This window comes from Eschrichtius robustus, chromosome 21, assembly GCF_028021215.1.
Source record: "Eschrichtius robustus isolate mEscRob2 chromosome 21, mEscRob2.pri, whole genome shotgun sequence".
NCBI lineage: Eukaryota > Metazoa > Chordata > Mammalia > Artiodactyla > Eschrichtiidae > Eschrichtius > Eschrichtius robustus.
In genome coordinates this window covers 17,407,800-17,429,825 of record NC_090844.1, presented here as the reverse complement: position 1 = coordinate 17,429,825, position 22,026 = coordinate 17,407,800, and the positions used below count along the sequence as shown (strand labels likewise).

At 36.1% G+C, this 22,026-nt stretch overlaps 1 protein-coding gene across 2 annotated transcripts; it reads right to left on the bottom strand.

Annotated features, from left to right (window-relative positions):
• Positions 1-1,283: 1,283 nt before the first annotated feature.
• FRG1 (FSHD region gene 1) lies at positions 1,284-15,253 on the bottom strand. 2 transcript variants are annotated; one of them, XM_068532030.1, is made up of 10 exons: positions 15,166-15,252; positions 14,992-15,069; positions 12,875-12,945; positions 8,702-8,827; positions 7,834-7,891; positions 7,377-7,491; positions 5,996-6,100; positions 3,523-3,614; positions 2,904-3,014; positions 1,284-1,389 (listed from the first exon to the last, which is right to left on the bottom strand). In XM_068532030.1, the coding sequence occupies exons 2-10, from the start codon at positions 15,051-15,053 to the stop codon at positions 1,353-1,355; spliced, it is 777 nt and encodes a 258-aa protein (XP_068388131.1). In that variant the 5' UTR covers positions 15,054-15,069; positions 15,166-15,252; the 3' UTR covers positions 1,284-1,352. The 2 variants fall into 2 exon arrangements, with proteins under 2 accessions (XP_068388131.1, XP_068388130.1); XM_068532029.1 differs by having other exon boundaries at positions 14,992-15,253.
• Positions 15,254-22,026: the final 6,773 nt, after the last annotated feature.

Sequence of the window (22,026 nt, the reverse complement as noted above, 5' to 3'; positions counted from 1 at the left end):
TCTTTGTTGTAAGGGAGGGCTGTCCTGTGCATGGCAGGATGTGTAGCAGCATACCTAGTTTCTAACCCTCTAAATGCCAGAGTACCCCCTGTTCTCCCAGTTGTGACATCCAAAAATGCCTCCAGACATTCCAAAATGTCCCCCAGAGGGCAAAATAGGCCCTGCTTGAGAACTGCTGCTTTGGGGGATCAGAGTAGTACGTATCCAAGGATCCGAAGAGGGAGAAAGCAATATGGGGGAATGTCCAGCGATTGGAATTGGAATGCCAAGTTAGGGCCAGAGCTACAGCAAGAGCTTCTCCTTTATAAGGCTGATGTTGGTAGCTTAGCTACCTTGCTGTAGAGGGGCCATGTAAGTCTAGAGTTGGTGACAGATGGAATATAAATATAAAAGCTGAGAATTAGACGAGGTGTGGCACCAGGTCTCAGTCATGGCTGTGCATTGGAATCAATGTGGAATTGTAAAAACATAAAAATGCCTCGGCCAACCTTAGCTCTTCTGAAGCAGAATTTCCAGTGGTGAAGTCCAGGCAACTGGTATACAAGCTGGTTCGGGAACACTCACAGGGTTAGATGACATCCTGGATACTGTGTTCAGGAACTCAGAAAGAGACAGGCTAGGAATAAAACTGCCTCAGCATAGCAGACCTCAGCAATGCTTAGTGTCTGAACCTCTTTAATAGCTCCCATCCCATCCCACACGTGAGGATGAAAGCATTATATAAATACACATCCATTGTGGCTAAACTGTCCTAAGTAGGGAATTTCCCCAATTTTACTCTTATCCTCTGTTCTGAACCTACTTGCTCTTTTCTAAAACGTTTCCTGTTCCCACCCCACTGCTTAATACCCGATTTCTTTCTCTCTGTGCAGCCCCCTTGTCCTGATATTTGTTTGGCTTGTGTGTGATTTGGGCAATATTTAAGAGGTAGAATCAAAGCCTTGCTGACTGATTGGATTGGGAGTTTCTAATTTCCTTTTAAAGGTACTGATTAGGCATCTATTGTACTAAGTAATGCAAAGTAAGACTGTAAAGCAATAAGACAGCTTCCACAAGCTGCACAAGCATCAGTTTCACAGAGTAGCACTTCATGCTTTATGACAGGAAATCCAGAAAAAGAAGCGAATTCTGTGGTACTTTAAGTGTATACTCTAAGTTTCATTGCCATGTGAAACACTGCAGTTGACTAAAAAAATACATCCATGGAGAATCTCAATTAAACTTGATTAATCTTGGTTAAATCTAGCAACTGGTTCAGGAGTAATTCCATAACAGCCCAATAATTCTGTAAAAACACTTCCACTGACTTTTTTATTCAGAAAAAAAGGAGAAGACAGAAACAAAAATCCTGGTCATTTGCAATATCTGTCAGCTTTCAGTTTGGCTCTCCTGTTTAAACAAAAACAAATAATAAAAATTAATCTATGTAGAGACATGTCATATATAGTCAACTGCTACTAAACATAAACTCATGCTCAGAAATTGTGCTCTCAATTTTGGTTATTGTATTACCATACCGCTTATATTAAAATATTTTAATTAAAATTTTACTTTTCAATTTTATGTTTCATACTACATGGATTTTATTCTTACAAAAAAAATCTTTTCCTGATCTTTAACTCATGTTGCTTAAGGGCTTTTTAAATCCATAACAGCGATTTTAATTGCCTCTGAATTTAAGCATGCCCTAAGCTTCTATTTAACAATGTGGCAATGTTGTATTTTCATAAGTGATAAAAGTTAGAGGACACAGACCTTACTCTGTTTCTTTTGAGTCCATATCCTGATTATTATTTATAGCTTATTCTTGATTTCTTAGAAATAGGTACATGTTAAATTTGCTCAGCTGGAAACAATTATTACATCATTTGCTGTCTTTAGGTAACCACCTGATCAACTGGTTAACAGAAAATACCTGATAAAACACTGTATCAAGGAATGTAAAGAAATGTCTTAAGACTAATTTTGCAACGTAAGACTTGAATGAGTGGCAGGAGATTACCAAATTCTCTCTCGATCTGGCACTTCCTTGATTTATACTTGTAAGCTCACAGCTAAACCTCTCTAACCATTTTTTTAAATTTATTTTTTATTCTGAATGAAGATGAAATAAACTTTTAAAATGTTTTTACTGAAGTGGAATTCTAGAAACTTCATAAAGCTAGGCAAAAAGAATTATTTTCAAGAGGTAGTAAATATTATTATTCACACTTTAATATTAATATTGTTGATAGTGATAACAATAACACCATTATCTACATAACCCTTTTACAGTTTACAAACTAAATTTACATACATTATACCTCTTCTGTACCTATTTTTTTTCAATTTAATTTTATTTATTTTCTAAGCATTTTTTAAATGTTGTAAATCTAGGACACTACTTACCTAAATAGGAATACTAATAAAGAAATATTAATAATGTGCTATGATAAATATCCTGCACACGTCTGAATTCAACTTAATAAAAGTGCTTCAATTTTGTTATTCAATTTTATACTTAGAAATTTTTAAACTGATTTTTATCTCATTTTTGGAAACCTGTACTATTTTAATAGAACCCACTGAATTTTGAAATTAGTCAAACAACTTCTTTCTAGCCCTGGTTCTAATAGTTATAAAAAGTTGATGGTAAATAAATTTATGAAACAGTTTCAGTCAGACCTGAATTTCTTGCAATAAAATATATAAGCACTTGGAATCTGGCTATTTCCAGATATTCTTTCTTGGTGATCTTTTCCCAGACTTATGATGTCCTTTTAAGGTAATACCACCATATTCAAAACTTAAAAATAAAGACAAAAATTTGAAAATTACAGCAATTAAAAAAAGAACATGGGTTTATATACACTACCTTCTATTGGCCACTGAAAATAGTTGGAAATGATTAAAAATATACCTACCTGTCCAGAAGTGTTTCATGCAAAAATCCATCTTTCCGGGCCTTTTTAAGGACTTTACTGTCTTCTTTACTTATTTTAAGTTTGTGGTCTTGGAAGCTCTGGAATTTCTTTCTGTTAAGAAAATATCTTTCTTGAAAAATATCTCAAACTTTGATTATACATGTTTACTGATGAGCTTAAAATATTTAAAAAAGTTTTTTGTTTATTTAAAAAAACTAATTGTTTTTCTTAAATAACATACAACTTTTCAACAACAAAAATGACTTTAGTACCCCACCATCAAGGAGGCAGTTGTTTGGATAGCTCTACAAACTCAAGCTTTGGAATGTTGGCTGGAGTCTCCTGTGTCCTGGCAGCCTTTGGTTGGCATTATGTACTCACAGTGACAGACACTCTACAGAGTAGGGAGAATAGACTAACTCAAGTGACTTGAGCATTGAAAGCTAGCAGGATGATAATTACGAAAACTGAAGCCTTAACAGAAGCATTCTGTTTAGTGCTCTGTCCTAGAGTCTACGTTATGTTGTCTCTGCTTGTCCTTCAGGTTATTTTATTTTAGGTGCCTTGAGAAGCATGTCACTGCCAAATCTACAGTTCTAAAAGGAAAAAATATACGTACACATAATTGATTTCACACTGTTTAACATTTCCTTTGTCTTCTTCTGGAATATCATCTTTTTTCTTAGTTTCTCTTTCAGCACAGGATCTAATCTGCATATTGGAGATGAGAACCCAACAGGTTACACATTTATCTTCCCCCTGCTCCACCTTGCTTATTACAAAAGAACATTCTAGGTGATTTCTTATGCAAAAGAAGAAAACAGTTAACTTAGCAATTAGATTCAGAAAAAGACAGATTCTAGATATGTGTTTTTATTTATATATATAATTTATCTAAATAATTGCTATTATATGTTTCTTTAGAGCCCTTACATCAGAAACACTGAAGAGAAACTTATTTGAAAAGCATTTTACAGATCAGATCCCGCTAAGCCAATTAGGCAATAATTTAACTAGTTTAATTTTGGCTGCAAAAGTAAATACAGTAGGATCAAATTATCCTGCTATTTAGTGTTCATTTTATAACACTGAAAGTTTAAGATAGTAGCTGTTTTACTATGCATAGGATATTACCAACACATTAAAACTTTTAACATAACACAATTTGTTTTCATCTAATTGGAATCTATCCCTTTTAAATCCTCCTTATACTTTCATAAGTTTTGACAGATACTTACTAAAACATTCCATAAATTAATTGATACAGATATAGCAATTAGGATCAACTGAGTGGGGTAAGAGGAGGACAGAATTCAGGGCCATGAAACTGGCAATTTGCAACCCAAAGGACCCACATCTGGAAAGGGATCTCTGTGGCTTAGAGCACAATTCCAAGATTGCTTAGAAACTGGTGAGCAATAGGCATGTGCAAATAATACGTGTGCAACGGTTTTGGCTGGAGGAGTCCTAGAAGACCTGGGGAAATTCTGGGCCAGGTCTGTGACACAATACTGCTTTTGGCAGGAGGGAATGTGTTCTGGTAGATAAGGCTAGGCTATAAAGGTGGATGCTGACACAGACTAGCAGAGCCTGCAACGTAAAAGGCAAGGTGGAAAGAGTCCTGGATTATCATTGCTCAGAGCTTCTAGGTACCTGACTAACCAGACAGACCCAGGGAAATCTGACAGGTACTTCATATAAAAACGGTTGTAATTTTTTTTGTTTGTTTTAATTTTATTTATTTATTTATTTATTTATGGCTGTGTTGGGTCTTCGTTTCTGTGCGAGGGCTTTCTCTAGTTGCGGCGACTGGGGGCCACGCTTCATCATGGTGCGCGGGCCTCTCACTATCGTGGCCTCTCTTGTTGGGAGCACAGGCTCCAGCTGCGCAGGCTCAGTAATTGTGGCTCATGGGCCTAGCTGCTCCGCGGCATGTGGGATCTTCCCAGACCAGGGCTTGAACCCGTGTCCCCTGCATTGGCAGGCAGATTCTCAACCACTGCGCCACCAGGGAAGCCCAGTTGTAATTATTGATAAATATAGCATAGTGTTTTTTTATTTCTGTAGATGTGCAAAGTACTGCACATACATTTGTACTGCTTGTCTTCAATAATCATACTTTTATAATGTAATCCAGATGAAAAACAATTCAAGCATGATACAATAAAATTAAATATAAATAAATAAAACTAAAAATAGGTGAGTCAGAAATCCACCAGCATTTTTCTAATGACTGCTTCCTGAGAAGCAGTGTGGTGTGGAACGTAATTTCTAGAGTCAGTTGGGCCTGGGTACACATCCTGTCTCCACTTTATCTGTGTGACTTCATGAAGTGACTAATCAAACCAGTGAGGATGTAGGGGAGGTCAAAGGTTGTTTCCTCCTCTGTAAAGTTAAGACAACCTCACAGGAACACTATGAAGATGAAAGACAACTATGCATGTGCCTCACTCAGCAGAGTACCTGCAGCTACTTGCTGTAGTTTTGTTTACATAATTGAAAAATATTATGACTAATACTTTTTAAAATATAACAAGAAAATCTAGGTTTTAGATTTAAATTTTTTGAGATTTTGGCAGTGAAAATGGCTTTTGAGAAAACTATGGAAGATAGACCGAAACTTCTAATTCTTGAGCTGTCTAGAATGGTATTTTTTTCTCCCATCAATCAACTCCAAATGATGAAATGAAGAGTTACTGGTATTAACATTCTTGTTTAAAAAGATTAGTGATATTTTTCAAGGTAAAAAGAATACTGTAAGACTGTGAGACTGAGGATTATGAAAATCAAGAACATTTAAAAAATAAAATCAAATATATGACACAGAATTTAAAACATATACAGATGCTTGATAGATGTGTTTAAATTATGCTGATAGTAGAGAAAATGTAACATGGATTTTTATGCTTTATTTATAAGGATTAAAGCCACTTTAGAAAAGGCTTTTTTCCCTCATTTCTTTAAGCCTTCCACTCTGGCCCTCACTAATGCATTACACACAGCGAATCTGGATCAGACTACAACATTTTAAAGAGACATAGTCACATCATACCTGTGACGTGTATTAGTCTATAGAAAAGTCTCATGATTACCTTTATCATTTCTTCTTCTCCTGCCGTTTTACTTTTTGCTTCTATATCACCTGCTTCATTGCATCTAATAAAGCAGCTGTTTGAGGCCAGTAAAGCCATTTTCCCCTAAATGGACAAAATAATAAGAAACAAGTTATAAGAATACCTGTGAAAAAAATTCTTAAGTCTTGAGACTAAACTGATTTTTTCCCATGTCTAAAAGTAATCAGGAAAAATAATGTGAAGAAAACCTGGAAAAATAAAAAAACATACAGAGAAGAAAACCAAAATCACCTATAATCTTACTACTCAAAGATAACCACATTAAATATTTTTAGTATATTCTATTAGTAGGACTAAATTCTAAATGTATGGAATAGAATTATTTCCTTTGGCCTCAGAGATTTATTGAGGATATAACTGATTTAGTATTTTAAAAAGTTAGCTTTAAAGACAAAAAAAGTTATAATAGTAGTGTTTTAAATTTTTCTCCATAATTAGAAAATATAAAAACATATCATAGTTGACAGAAGTATAATCAACTATACTTCAATAAAATTTAAAAAAAAGAAAAAAAATGCAGAGAAAATATATCTCATAAAAGCTAGCCTTCGATGCCTTTGAATTTATTGTTCAGAACTTTAAGAATCAATGTCTGAGGGACTTTTGGGTGTAGGAAGAATTAAATCTTCTATCATATCCAGTTACAAAAGTGCTAATAACATGGATTTGACTTAATTTCTTATCTGAGGTGGTAAGGGCTGGGTTTTCTGTCGTCTGCATGACTTTTGGTAAGCTTGGATGCGGCTGTATAGTCCAAGGTGATTTAAATCTGTGCTGCTGATCTTTCTGCTGAGTACCTTTGTGTAACAAAGTTTTACTTGTTACATCAGGGACTTTTAAGTCTTTCTTTCATTTAAATTTAAAATTTTAAAACTTAGTGTTTTTCCCAAAAATAAAGTGAAATGAACATCCCTCAAATTCTGTATAACTGGTAGTATCTGACTCATCATCCTGGCCTTATCATATGTTGGCGTTTTCTGTTGATATAATGAAAAATATCTATTCAGTTTCTTTGCCCTTTTTTAAATTTTTCTTTTTTTTTGCTATTGAATGAGTTTCTTATATAATTTGGACATTAACACCTTATCAGATATATGGTTTGCAAATACTTTTCCCAATCCATAGCTTGTCTTTTCACTTTGTTGATTGTTTTTTTTTCCCCTGTGTTGTACTATTCTTTGAGATCTTTTTAAGGTTATGAATTCATGTTGGTTTTAAAAAATTTAATGCATTATTGTAGTCTACTTTTTTTGTTTTTTTTGAACATATGTTCTCAATGAATGTTAGAGACTTTCTCATTCACTGACAAGGAACTTTTATAAACAATAAGAGTACTTACATCTTGAAAGACCGGTTCCCATTGTTCTCTTGGTCCAATTGCATCTGAACGCCCAACAACAAGTCCATCTGAATTTATACCTAGGTATTTTCCATAGCCAGATTTCAGGGCAATTCTTCAGATCAATAAAATAGATCAATGTTAAAAACGGAGAGAAAGGAAATTAAATATGGAACATAAAAATAGTATGTGTGTGTAGAAAAATTCAAGACTAACCATAGTCCAAATGTTCAAAAGCCATGTGTGGCTGGTGGCTACCATATTGGACAATGTAGTTCTATGTATACAATTTAATATTCTACTTTTTTAATACAAGTATTATATAATACCTTATATAGCAAACATTTTCCAAATTCATTATTCTTCAAAAACACTACCTTTAATGGATATATAATATTCTATTACAATGTATCATATTGTATTACAATGTATTAATTATAGTTCAACTCAAGCTTACCTAGAATCAGATAATTTGACAGCTGTAAACTGCTCTGGAGGACTAGGACCCTCATCAACTACAGGAGAAAAAACAATTTGAAATAAATTTGACATTTCTTATAAATATACATATAAAGATACTCTTCAGCTTGAAAGAAGTAGCTCTTTTTCTTTTAAAAACAAACGTAAGAATATTGTATTATGATGTAATTATAATACAGTATTCATAGTATCAAGAGTTACTTTATCTTCTATATAACTCATGTTTAGTTTTACATACTTAACAAGATAGGTCAGCATGATGCTTATTTAGTCACTTCCAAGATACTGTCTCTTTGTATTTTAAAATGCAGTCAGCACAGAGACAAATAAGCACTTAATATTTAAAAAGCTAAATGCTTTAATTTATCCAAGGGATGGCCATTCAGACAAGAAGCTACTGCTTTTTAATCTTCTGATTTCTTTGTATCTCATTAGTGCTTCTTCCCATGGGCTAAAAGGAATGAGAAAACTTTAAATTATTAACAGTTAGTTAATGCTCCAGGTTAGTTTTGGCAAAAGGTCTAAAGAATGAAGGAATTCAAACCTTTGACTCAACCAGGTTTTCTTTTTCCTTCTACTTATTATTTCAATTATTCATATTGTTTTTGATTCCCATGGATACTCTTCTGGAACTATACAGAATGTTTTCAAATGCTTACACTGGAAAGAGGGAGCTGCCAATAACTGGTAAATAGTGAAGAAGGAAAAAAAATGGAAGAGTCAAATCAATGGATTCATTCATTTGGAATATACTCGAGATTTGTTAGAATTTGGCCTAAGTGAATGAATGTCATAAAATATATACTGTAGCCTTTTCCCTTCCATTGCTTCTACCAGACACAAACCTTCTTTATGTGGGGCTCCCAGTGTAAAAAGACCATTGTCAAGTGCATGTATGTAGGTTCCTTTATCCATTTCAATCGCTATGGTTCCTGAAATTTCACCAAAGTTTGTTACTGTCCACCAGATTCCTAAAAAATAAAATCAGTAATTTAAATTTATATTCTGGATTTGACAGAAGGTTCTTACTTGTTGCTGTTGTCATTATAACATATTTAAGATTTTTATTCTGTAGTTGTAAGAAATAATACAGGGGGATCTCATATACCCTTTAATCACTTTCTCCCAATGGTTAACATCTTGCATAACTATAGTCAGTATCAAAACCAAAAAACTGACACTGATACAATCCATGAAACTTATTCAGATTTCATCACTTTTACACACACTCACTTGTATGTTTCCATGCGGGTATGTAGATCTAGGTTATTACCACCACAGTCAAGATTAGGTTCTTTTAAAATATAAAATAGCAGTACACATGGAGGCACAAAATGATATATACAGAACAGTCTCTCTCATATCAGCCTCCAGTCATCCACGACTGCTTTCCAGAGGCAATGACTATTACAACCTGTTTCCTATGTATCCCTCCAGATTATAATTACAATTGCTAAGACTGAGGTCAGGGAGCTTATTACATATATTTTCCTTCTAGGAGTTTTATGGTTTCAGGTCTTACATTTAAACATTTAATTCATTTTGAGTTAATTTTTGTGTATGGTACTAGATAGCAGTCCAGTTTTCCCAACATCATTTATTGAAAAGACTGTCCTTTCTTCATTGTATATTCCTGGCATATGCATGGGTTTATTTCTGGGCTCTCTATCCGGCTCCATTGATCTATGTGTTTGTTTTTATGGCAGTACCATACTGTTTTGATTACTTTAGCTTTATAATATACTTTGAAATCAGGAAGTGTGATACATCCAGCCTTGTTCTTCTTTCTCTATATCGCTTTGATTATTTGGGGTCTTTTGTGGTACATATAAATTTTAGGACTGTTTGTTCTACTTCTGTGAAAAATGCCACTGGAATTTTGATAGGAATTGCACTGAATCTGTAGATTGCTTTGGGGTTAGTTTAGACATTTTAACAATATTAATTCTTCCAATCCATGACCATGGAATATCTTTTCTATGTGTCTTCTTCAATTTCTGTCATGAATGTCTTATAGTTTTCAGTGTACAGGTCTTTCACCTCCTTCGTAAATTTATTCCTAGGTATTTTATTCTTTTCAATGCAGTTGTAAATCGGATTGTGAATTTTGCTTTCTGATAGTTCATTATTAATGTATAGTAAATGCAACAAAGTTTTGTATATTCATTTTGTATTCTGCAACTTTACTGAATTCGTTGATCAGTTCTAACAGTTTTTTGGCGGAGTCTTTAGGGTTTTCTATATATAATGTCCTGTCATCTGCAAATAGTGACATTTTTACTTCTTACTTTCTGATTTGGATTTATTTTTCTTGCCTAATTGTTCTGTAGGATTTCCAATACTATGTTGAATAAAAGTGGCAAGTGTGGGCATCCTTGTCTTGTTCCTGATCTTAGAGGAAAAGCTTTTCACCGTTGAGTACAAACCTAAATTGTATCCAATTTTTGTTGGGTCTGATAATGACAGTGTTATGTATTAAAAGAAAGAGCAAAACAGAAGGAAGAAAAGAGAGAGAGAAAGAGAGAGACTGATCTTATAAGAAATGCACATTTATGTATATATGTTAATGACATAGTATCTGTTATTTATTTTAAAATTCTCCAGAAAAACGTATGCATGAGAGATTATCTCACAGTGGGCATGTGTGTAAATGAAACAAGACTGTTAAAATATTGATTATTACTAAAGCTCAGTGATTCATTATATTCATGGAAGATTCATTACATTCTTTTCTCTACTTATGTATTAGTTTGAAAATTTTCCATAATAAAACATTTTTTAAATTGAGTTAATCACACTGTACAAAATTATCTATTCAGCTAAACAGGTCAGGCTTTTCATAACTAATAAAAAAATTAGTAAAAGTTTAGCTTAAATGAAGCTGGACTTTACCTAATATCATATACACATACTAACTCAAAATGGACCAAAGACCTACAATGTAAGAGCTGAAACTATCAAGATAAAACTCTAAGAAGAAAGCATATGGGAGAAGCCTCATGACACTGGATTTGGCAGTGATTTCTTGGATATGACATCAAAGGCACAAACAACAAAAGAATAAACACACAAACTGGACTTCATCAAAATGAAAAATTTTTGTGCATCAAAGGACACTATAAATAGAGTAAAAAGACAACCAGAAAATATTTGTACATCACGTATTTGATCAGGAATAAATATCCAGGATATATAGAGAACTCTTAAAACTCAGCAACCACAAGAAAAGCAACCTAATTCTAATGATGGGCAAAGGACTTGAATAGGCATTTCTCCAAAGAAGATATGCAGATGGCCAATAACCACATGAAAAGATGCTCAGCATTACTAATCATTAGGAAAATGCAAACCAAAACCATAATGAGATACCACTTCATACCCATTAGGATGGCTATTATCAAAAAAACAGAAAATAACAAAGTGTTCATGAGGATGTGGAGAAACTGGAACTCTTGTGCACTGCTGGTGGGAATGTAAAATGGTATGGTGGTTTCTCACAAAATTTAAAATAGAATTACTGTATATGATCCAGCAATTCCATTTCTGGGTCTATACCAAGAAGAAATGAAAGCAGAGTCTTGAAGAGATATCAATACAACCATGTTCACAGGCAAAAGGTAGAAGGAACCCATGTTTTCATTGATAGATGAATGGGTAAACAAATGTGGTATATACGTACAACGGAATATTATTCAGCCTTAAAAAGGAAGGCAATTCTGACACATGCTACAACATGGATGAACCCTGAAGACATTATGCAAGGTAAGACAAGGTAAAAGGACAAATACTGTATGATTCCACCCTTCTGAGGTACTTAGAGTAGTTGAATTCATAGAGACAGAAAATAGAGAGACAGAAAATAGAATGGAGGTTTCCAGGGACTAGAGGGGAGTGAGGAATGGGCATTCATAATTTAATGGGTGCAAAGCTTCAGTTTTGCAAGATGAAAAAAATTCTGGAGATGGATGGTGGTGATGGCTGTATAACAACGTGAATGCACTTAATGACACTGAACTGTACACTTAAAAATCGCTAAAGCGATAAATTTTGTTATGTATATTTTACCACAATTAAAATAATTTAGTGAGAGGTTTACATGATAATTTATTTCTGACTTATAGCTATAATTGTTTTCAGTAAAAAAAAAGCTTTACTCAGAATCATTATCAGCATCCTATGATCATTAAATCTTTCTTAAGAATGTAACAGTTAATGATTTAAAATTATTTGTATTTTATATGTTCTGTGCCATGCTGACCAAGTACACTTAATGTTGATTCTCCCCAAATGACCTAGATTCAATATAATTCTCCCAGAAAATCCAACAGGATTTATGGTAGAAAATAATAAATTGTAAAATTTATATGGAAATGCAGAGGATCTAGAAGAGTATAAGGAAGTATAGAAGTATAAAGAAGAAGTATAAAGTTGGGAGATTCACACAACCTAATTTCAAGACTTTATGAAATGACAATAATCAAGACAAATATATCACTAGAACAGTAGACAAATCGATGGAACAGAGTCCAGAAATAGACTTAACACATATAAAGTCAATTGATTTTTGACAAAGATACCAAAGCACTTTAATGGAGAAAGGAAAGTCTATTCATCAGTGATGCTGGGACAACTGGATATCAATATAAAAAAAAGAGAAAGAGAAAATAATTTGTAAAATGTATTTGGTTAAATAATATTTATCTATATTAGGCCTTTAAAATGATATATCAGAATCTCTGGGTTATTAAGCAGTGTAATGATTCAGAGAACCATGTTTCCTCTCTCATGTGCTTTGTTCTGATGATGAAGAAAAGACCTCAGCAGTGACATCTACTGTGCTAGAGCATAAAAGCAATCTATAACTATAAGTAATATTTGAGCACTTTAAGACAAATATGAGTCGGTCATAAATTCCTTCTACTTCCTTTTTACTACTTATCCCGACTAGGAAAATATTTTTAAAGGGATCTCAACTGATGTTAACTTTTCTCAGAATAAAGTATACAAAACTGACTCACCAACAATATCAAGTTGAATTTCTTCATCTTCTTCTCTTTTTCTCTTCTTCTCTTTGCTCTTTTTCTTCTTACTGTAGGAGATAATTTATATAGATGAGTTTAAATATATTGATTTGCATACTGTCATAAGATGGAATCTTAGAACTCTTTTAAGATGTACATTGATATATAAATTATTGATTTACAACGATATACATTGATAATACCCTCTTACTTCTAATCCTGAGAAGTCACTTCTGATTCTGTACATACTGTGTTACAGTTAAGAGAACAGACTCTGGAGCCAGACTTCCTTTTAAAAGCCTGATTCTGTCATTTCTTAGCTCTGTGATTTTTGGAAATTTTACTTAATCTCTCTGTAAGTCAGTTTCCCCACCTGCACAATGAGGATAATAATTTAACCCAACTCTTAAGGCTGTTGTGAGGATTAAGAGAATGCGTATCTTCATACATTGCTCATGAAAATGTAAAATGGTGCAGCCACTTTAGAAAAGAGTTTGGCGTTCTCAAAAAGTTAAACACAGAGTTACCATAGGACTTAACTATTCTACTCCTAGGTATACACCCAAGAGAAAAGAAAACATATGTCCGCACAGAAACTTGTATAAGAATATTCACAGCAGCATCATTGACAAGTGCCAAAAAGTGGAAACCCAAATGTCCATCAACTGATGAATGGATAAACAAACTGTGTTGTGTCCATACAATGGAATATTACTCAGCCATAAAAGGAATGAGTACTAATATAACATAGATGAACCCTGGGAATGTTATCCTAAGGAAAAGAAGCCAGGTACAAAAGGCCACATATTGTATGATTCCATTTATATGAAATATTTAGAAGAGGCAAACTGATACAGACAAACAGTGGATTCATGGTTGCCTGGGATTAGGGGACGAGCAGAATGGGGAGTGACTGCTAATGACGGTGGGGTTTCCTTCTGAGATGATGAAAATGTTCAGCGACTTGACAGTGGTGAACCTTGTGAATATCCTAAAAGGCACGGAATTCTACTTTAAAAGGGTGAATTGTATAGTATGTGTATTATATCTCAATAATTAAAAGAAAACCAAGAGTGACTTTAAAAAAAAGTTAATATGTAGTACTTAGAACAGTTCTTGGCACATAGAAAGTGCTATGTATGTGTTAATTATATTGATAGTTGTAATGATTATACGACACACTTGTTTGTATTTTCATCACAAAATAAGCTTTCAGAAGCTAACTCTCCCCTCCCTCCTATGAATTCAGACAGTAACAATTTCACATGTATTCAGGAGAAATTCTTGATGCCAGACCCCTAGGCAGAGTTCTCAAGTGCAGTGGCTTCAGTTTGCTCCTTGACACTTTCTTTCCGTCTCTCATAAAAGTACCTAAAACTCTATCACTCAGACCAGGATGAAATGCTCAACATTTTTGTGAATAATCAACCCCGAGCAAATCTAGCAGTTAAAAAAGAGGTGGAGGTATGAGTGGGCAGATATCTTTTCCTAAAAATCTAATACTGATAAATCACCACTATAACTTCTTCCTTGTATTTGGCTCTAGTTATTTACTATACATGTTACCTCACTTAATCCTCATAATAATCCTTTTAGAGTATCATTAATCTCTCCCAATAAACGAATAAACGGAAGCTCAAAGATATTAACGTACCTGCCACAAATCACAGAATTAGTTATTAGTGGAGTCCAGGTTCAAACCCATATCCTTTTCAAAATCCACATCTACATATTGCATTAAAAGCTAATTTTTTTCTAGGTGGGAGGGAGACAATGTTGAAAATAATTATTCCTAATAAAGGAAGTTACTGTTATAACCTACACGATCAGACTAATACAGACCCACCAAACATAGGTCTGGAGGTGGGGGGCTCATCAAGGGACCCGAACTTGTGGCTCTTGGGCTATCGGTCCGCCCTGCTAGGGCGCGACTGTGGCGGTGCGTCTCTGCACCGGCCCCGGGAACTGAGTCCATCCCGGCAGGAGGCCAGGCCCAAGGACTGGGAGCCTGAATGACAGCTCCCGGTGGCTTCCACAGACTAGCCGCTGGGAGGGGAGAGCGGAGGGTTGTCGGAAAAGAGGAGCAGATTCTCCCGCACAAACTCGCGGTTTACCTCTTGGCCTTGGTTCCCTTGAGCACGAGTTTGGTGGGCTTCACGTAGGAGTATTCGGCCATGGTTGCGGTGACGCTTCTGTATTAAGACAGGGAGCTGGCTCAGGGCAAGATACGCCAACCAGCGCAGAAGCGGGCGAGGGAGGCACGAAAGTGGGGATGAAGTCCAAACTACCTGAGAACGTATCAGCGGAGTGGGCGTGTTTCCCCGGAATCCCTGGCCTTTCTCTCCCGAATATTGAGTCCCAAATTGAATTCTACTTCCTGTTTACAGCCTGGGGCTACGGCAACCGCAGAGGGCCTAAATATACCAGCGTTCATTTGCTCCGTCCTGAGAACGGGAACCTTAGGGCCTTTCTAAGCGAGGAAACCGGGGAGACGCGCCCTCTGGTGGATGTGGCGGGTTTCACAGCCCTGCTGGGCGTCTTGAGCCACTCTGGAGAGAGCCGCCTGCTAGGTCTCGGGAGGAGGCGATAGTTAGATCAGAGGGTGAAATAAATGACTCCGTCAACCCTCCGGATTCTGCACAGCGGTCTGGTCCTGACTGCGCCCCGCGGCCGAGGGCTGAGCCGGTGTGTGGGAGCGGGGTGGCGGGGGCGCTGGGTAACACAGCGCGTTATCTGGCCTTGGACGACGTCGTGAGCCATCTCAATTACATAAACGTTTATTGTACTGTTTTAATGAGGGAGACTCGAGTAATGTACAGGAAACAAATAGGGAATAAAATAATAGACAATTAAGTGCCAACATTTGGGCCGAAGATTTCACTAGGAATTTGGGCAGCGGTAGAGTGGGAGGGGGACTGTGGAAACTAATGTAATCAGAGAGGTCTTTCCATATAGGGTGGGTCTTGAGAGGCTTTCACAACTTCAGTCACCTGTTCCAGTCTCTTTATCAGTTTGATAATCCACCTCCCTGATTCCATTTTCTCCACCTTCCAAACCGTCCTCTGTAGTGCTGAGTGATCTCTCTAAAGAAATCGCTGATCATTATTCCCCTACCTAAAATCTGTTAAAGGGAAGCCTGTTGCTTTCTGGAGGGAAAATTCTAGCATCATTTAATAAACTGGTGATCATGACCTCTTTACCCACCACTGAACCCCTGCCACCTTAATTCCAGTCACACAAAATTATTGGAAATGTTGGAGAGCTCTGTGTTTGCTTCTGCTGCCTAGAATGCTGCTTAAGACTCTTACCCACCCTCTTCATGTGGCCATTTTTTTTCAGACTTTAAGACAAACTCAGGCTTCATTTTCTCCAAAAAGCCATCTTTGAATGACTTCCTCTGTTTCCCCAGATAGCCTTCATTTCTCACTCTGTAGTTTAATACTGTGCTTTTTAAGTGCAGGAGCCATGGCTTATTTATCCTTGTTTCACCTACACCTGTACCCAATCCCTGCTTCATAGTAGACCTTGCCTAAATGTCAGTTAAAATAGTAAGATTCTAAATTCTGGTGTGGGATAATGGAGAGAGTGGAACAGAGTGTGACTGGACTAGATAGGAGGGGTTGTGATAGAAAAACACAAGTAGACATATTGGATGGGTAAGGAATAGCAGGCCATTGAAAGTCAATTCCTTATTTATTTATCAGCTGTCTCTGCAAAGACACTGCTTGGTGATAGGAGAATACAAAAGATGCTTAGACTCAGGGCCTGATCTTAAGGGCCTTCATCTAAATAAATAATGAGCTGTGAGAGGCAGTATAACACATAATTAAGAGTGTAGCTTCTGGAGACAGACTGCTGGGTGGACAAACCTTGCTGTCTTTATAAGTTAGATGACATAGTTATTTAACCTCCACATAGCTATGTTTCTTCAGCTATAAAGTGGGATGATACCTCCTAGGGTTATGATGAATATTAAGAGAGTTAATACAGGAAAATACTTTTAAAAGTTCCTGATAAATAGTGCATCATAAATGTTAGCTATTATTATTAAATATCAAAGTGCCCTGAGAAAGATATAAACAAAATGTTGTAGCAGGATATGGTGGTGACATGTTATAGGAGTTTGTGCTCCTGTCTTGCTCTAAGGATCAGGAGAAGATTAATAGTCAAAGTGGCATCTGAGAAGGGTCTTGAACAATGGGTAGGATTCTGATAGATGGAGATGGGGGAGGATAGGCATGTCTGATGGTGGAAGCAGCATTAGCAAAGACATGGAGATAGAAGAGTAAAGGGCTTGTGTAAGGAGCAGTGAGCAACCCTGTTGTTTGGAGCACAGGGCACGTAGATTAGAGTGGTGGGAACTAGGACTGAGAAGGCAAGTTGGGGTCATTTTTTTTTTAACTTATTTTTATTTTATTTTTATAAATTTATTTATTTATTTTTGGCTGCATTGGGTCTTCATTGCTGCACGCGGGCTTTCTCTAGTTGTGGCGAGCGGGAGCTACTCTTCCTTGCAGTGCATGGGCTTCTCATTGCGGTGGCTTCTCTTGTTGCAGAGCATGGGCTCTAGGCGTGTGGGCTTCAGTAGTTGTGGCGTGTGGGCTCAGTAGTTGTGGCACGCGGGCTTAGGTGCTCCGCAGCATGTGGGATCTTCCCAGAGCAGAGCTCGAACCCGTGTCCCCTGCATTGGCAGGCGGATTCTTAACCACTGTGCCACCAGGGAAGTCCCTGGGATCATTTTTTGGCTGAAGAATTTGCATGAAATCAGTAAGCACTCTAGAGTGATTAAATAGTAGTGGGGTGAGATGAACAAAGTGGTATTCCAGGATGCTTATTCTGCAGCAGTGGGTATGATGGTTTGTGCAAGTGATACCAGGATCCTCCCACTCAAGCCATAGCTCTTTGTGACATAGAAAAAAAGTGGAAACCAGTTTGAATGTTAAAGAATTTTTGGCAATATTAAACTCTTGATTCCTGGTGCCACCACAGAATCAAGATGGGCCCAATTCAAACCTGACTCAAAGCAAAACCATGACAAATGGTTTAGTAGATTAGCATCCAGTCTAGTTTGTAGAATCTAAGACGATGCTTTGTACTGGAATCAAGATAAATTCATGACTCTCCCTTCTAGTCCCACCCTCCGTTTTGAAGTTAAGCAGCCGCTTTTTTAAAAAAATTTTATTTTCAACTCCTCCAGGTTTCTGTGGGTTTCGGGAGTTACATAAGTCCTCTAGGATCTTGATGAATTGAGGAGGTGTGAGCAAACGTGTTTTTAGCAAGGGGAGAAATTTGAAATTCTGTTAACATATTTTCCATTAACATTCCCAAGTTTTCAAGGTTATTCAATGAGAGGGATCCTGTGCAATTTTCCAGGCTTTACTGACCTTAAGAATCGTTGCAGGGAATTCCCTAGCGGTCCAGTGGTTAGGACTCAGTGCTTTCACTGCCGTGGGCCCGAGTTTGATCCCTGGTCAGGGAACTAAGATCCCACGAGCTGTGCGGTGCGGACAAAAAAAAAAGAATCACTGAAGATATTTTTTAGAAACACTGACCCCCAGGCTCCTCATCTAGACATTTTTATTCAAGAAGATCATTGATGGGACCCAGGAATATGTGTTTTTGGTAAGTGTCACAAATGATTCTTAGTGGTCAGGCAAATTTGGGAAACATTGACCTAGAATTTACGTTTTCATGACTGGCAGCTGGAGAAGTTTGTTCCCCAAACTTCTATCTTTTCTGAAAATTAAATATTTATTTTTAGTTTTTAAAAGGAAAATTTTTATAACTAGATACAATGTTTATACATATACTATATGTATTGTACTATACTGTATCTTTTGTCAGTTGTATACTTAAAGATGGGTAAGAATACTATGAGAAAAATTAGATGTTAAATGAAAAGAGAAGTGTATGGAGGTAGAGAATAATGGGAGAGGTGTGTTTATTGCTGTGCAAAAGTAAAGTCCAAAATGATAGAAGTCTGAGTTTGCAAATAGCACTTAGTAAGGTGCAAGAGCTTCAAAATCATTTCTGAAATCTTTGATGTTCAGTTGTAAATGGTGACTTGGGACTAGATTTAGGGGAGAAACCAATTATGCTTTAAAGTGTTCATGTAAAAAGGGCTTTAAATGAAGGAAAATCCTTATATTTACTTGAGTTAATTTAAATGGGAAGTTTTTAACAAATTACTAACCCTCCCCTTCTTAAAAATTTTCATTTGAAATGAAAATTTGAAATAAAAATTTAAACTGATGTTTATGCTCTATTAGCATCCTTATGCAAAGACTTAACATATTTTACATTTCCAAGTTTTTATTTCTTAATTTTTCTGGAAGGAATTGTTTTACCTTGAGTTTTTAAAAGCAAGGTAAAACAATTTATTTTGACAAGTGCATATGGTACATTCTTTCCCAGTTTTTTTGTGGCAAACGATTAGGTTTAACAGTGATTGCAGTATGAGAGCAGTGGGTCCAGACCAATTGCACTAACTTTACTAAAATTGTGTTCTGTTGTTTGGACTAAAAGGAAATGGAGGCAAAACATATAGGTCTGACATGAAAACATCGACTGTTCTACTCTCTGTTTCTATGAGAGAGTACACACACACACACACACACACACACACACACACACACATATACCACATCTTATTTATCCATTCGTTCATAGACAGACATTTAGGTTGTTTCCATCTTTGCTATTGTGAATAATGCTGCATCGAACATGGAAGTGCAGATATCTCTTCGAGATACTGATTTCCTTTCCTTTGGATATATACCCAGAAGTGGGATTACTGGATCATATGGAAGTCCTATTTTCACTTTTTTAAGGAACCTCCATGCTACTTTCTACAGTGGCTGCTCCAATTTACATTCCTACCAACAGTGCGTAAGGGTTCCCTTTCTCCACATCTTTGCCAGTACTTATTATCTCTTGTCTTCCTGCTAATAGTCATTCTAACAGGTGTGAGGTGATATTTCATTGTGGTTTTGATTTGCATTTCCCTGATGATTAGTGACATTGAGTGTCTTTTTATATGCCTGTTGGCCTTTGGAAAAATATCTATTCCGTTCCTTTGTCCATTTTTAATAGTTTTTTTTCTAATGAATGAATTTCTTATATGTTTTGGATATTAATCCCTTATCAGATATATGATTTGCAAATATTTTCTCCCACTCTGTAGATTGCCTTTTTAATTTGTTGATTGTTTCTTTTGCTGTGCGGAAGCTTTCTGGTCTGTTGTAGTCCCACTTGTTTATTTTGCTTTTGTTGCCTGTGCCTTTGTTGCTTGTGCCTTTGTTGCTTGTGCCTTTGTCACATCCAAAAAATTAATTCCATGACCAATGTTGAGGAACTTTTTCTCTATGTTTTCGTTTAGGAGTTTTATGTTTTCAGGCCTTATGTTTAAGTCTTTAATCATTTTCAATAGAAATATTTAACATTTCAGGAGTGTTATGGAGGCTATCATGAGCACATCTTCTAAGGACCTAAGCTGGGACATTCTGGACTATACTCTTTATGGATTTACCCCTTCAACATGTAACATTGGCTAATATACACAGAAGATATATCATATAGAGTACAAGATGACAGGACAGGAGATATATGACATTCTGCCACATTCTATCATTATTTTCTCACTTATCAAAGCCTCAAAGCATCTTCTTTTTTCTTTTTTTCTGTTGACCCATTACTAAGTAGAGCCCTATTTACTTGTGCTGGAGAGAAGGAACATTTAAAATATATGTCTTAGAGAGAGAGGGTATGAAGGAAGTGGTTTCAAATAGGTTGATGACATTGAAGGGTGCTTTTTGTAGAGAAGCTAATAAATAATTCCCACAATATGGCGCACTTCCCCATATGAGGGAGGCCTGGAGTAGAGAAATAGTTTCTGGATTTTGCAACACAGCTTGGGTGAGGGGGACGGGAGATGATCAATCAAGTACTGTCCTTAAGAAATGGAGTAGGTGGAAACTATTTCAGAGAGTATGTGCTTTAAAGCGTCAGGTCTCAAACTTTTTGCTGTCAAAAAGTCTATACTCTTAAAAATTATTGAGGACCCTAAAGAAGTTTTTTAAAATATGGATTATATCTATCTATATTTACCATACTAAAAATTAAAACTGAGAAATTTTAAAAATTATTAGAAAATAGACCTATTACGTGTTAACATAAATAACATATTTTATTAAAATTGATGAGAAGAGTGGCATTGTTTTATATTTTTGCATATATATCTTTAGTGTCTACCTTAACAGAAGAGATTTTGGTTCTCCTATCTGCTACCACATTCAACTTCTTGTGATATCGCATGCCGGGCAGCTTCTGGGAGACTCCAGTGTACACTGGGGAGAAGATGGGGGTGGAAGAGGCAAGTAACACCTAAGTACTGTCACGGAAAGGGTTTTGACCTTGCAGACTTCCTGAAAGGGACTCAGGACCTCCCAGCATCCCCTGGCCCACGTGAGCACAGAGTAGAGGGTAAGTTCAGGTGAGAAAGCAGCCTTTGTGGAGGGTTTTGTTGACTGGCAGGGGGATCCGGGTTAGGGAGTGTGGAAATGAAGGTTGTGCTCTTCTTTCCTTTCATTTTCCTTTACACTCTTGTTAGAATTTACTTTTTAGATTACAGTATTGCCAGAAATTAGGAATTGTGTGAATGGACGTCATTGATACTGCTTGATTAAAGACTTATTTTGTCCATCTTCTAAGTTTTTGGTGCATTCAAAGAAGCTTTCTGTCTCATTTTTTCCCACACCCCAATTTGGAATTTAGAAAGCGTCCTTGAAGCTGTATTTAGATGATGTGTCTCCCTGAATAGACTTTGAGATCACTTATAAATCTCTATAAACCAAGTTATGCTGTCCTTAAAATACAAATATGACACGACTCCTCATGTAGAAAGGGCTACAGAAACCTAAAAAAATGATATTTTTAATACAACCTGATGCTACTTGAACAAAATGTCTACTTTCTTCTGTGTCCACAAGGTGCTGCTGTTTCCCTTCTAATAACACAAGGCAGCTGCTCCCAAGAACACAAGGTGCTCAAAAAATTACTATCGTTCCTATTCCATAATTATTAAGTTTTCAGGGTGCAATTAGGTTTGTCCCATAGAAGAAACGTGTAGGGTTTTTCTTATAGAAACATAA

Excerpts from the sequence above, each read along its gene's own strand:
- FRG1 (XM_068532029.1), bottom strand. The coding sequence starts at position 15,053 with ATGGCCGAATACTCCTACGTGAAGCCCACCAAACTCGTGCTCAAGGGA. Across the intron at positions 3,015-3,522 it reads CAGTGTGAAATCAATTATGT|AAAGAAATTCCAGAGCTTCC; the intron begins GTACGTATATTT and ends TTTTCTTAACAG. Across the intron at positions 1,390-2,903 it reads CATGAAACACTTCTGGACAG|GAGAGCCAAACTGAAAGCTG; the intron begins GTAGGTATATTT and ends TTGTTTAAACAG.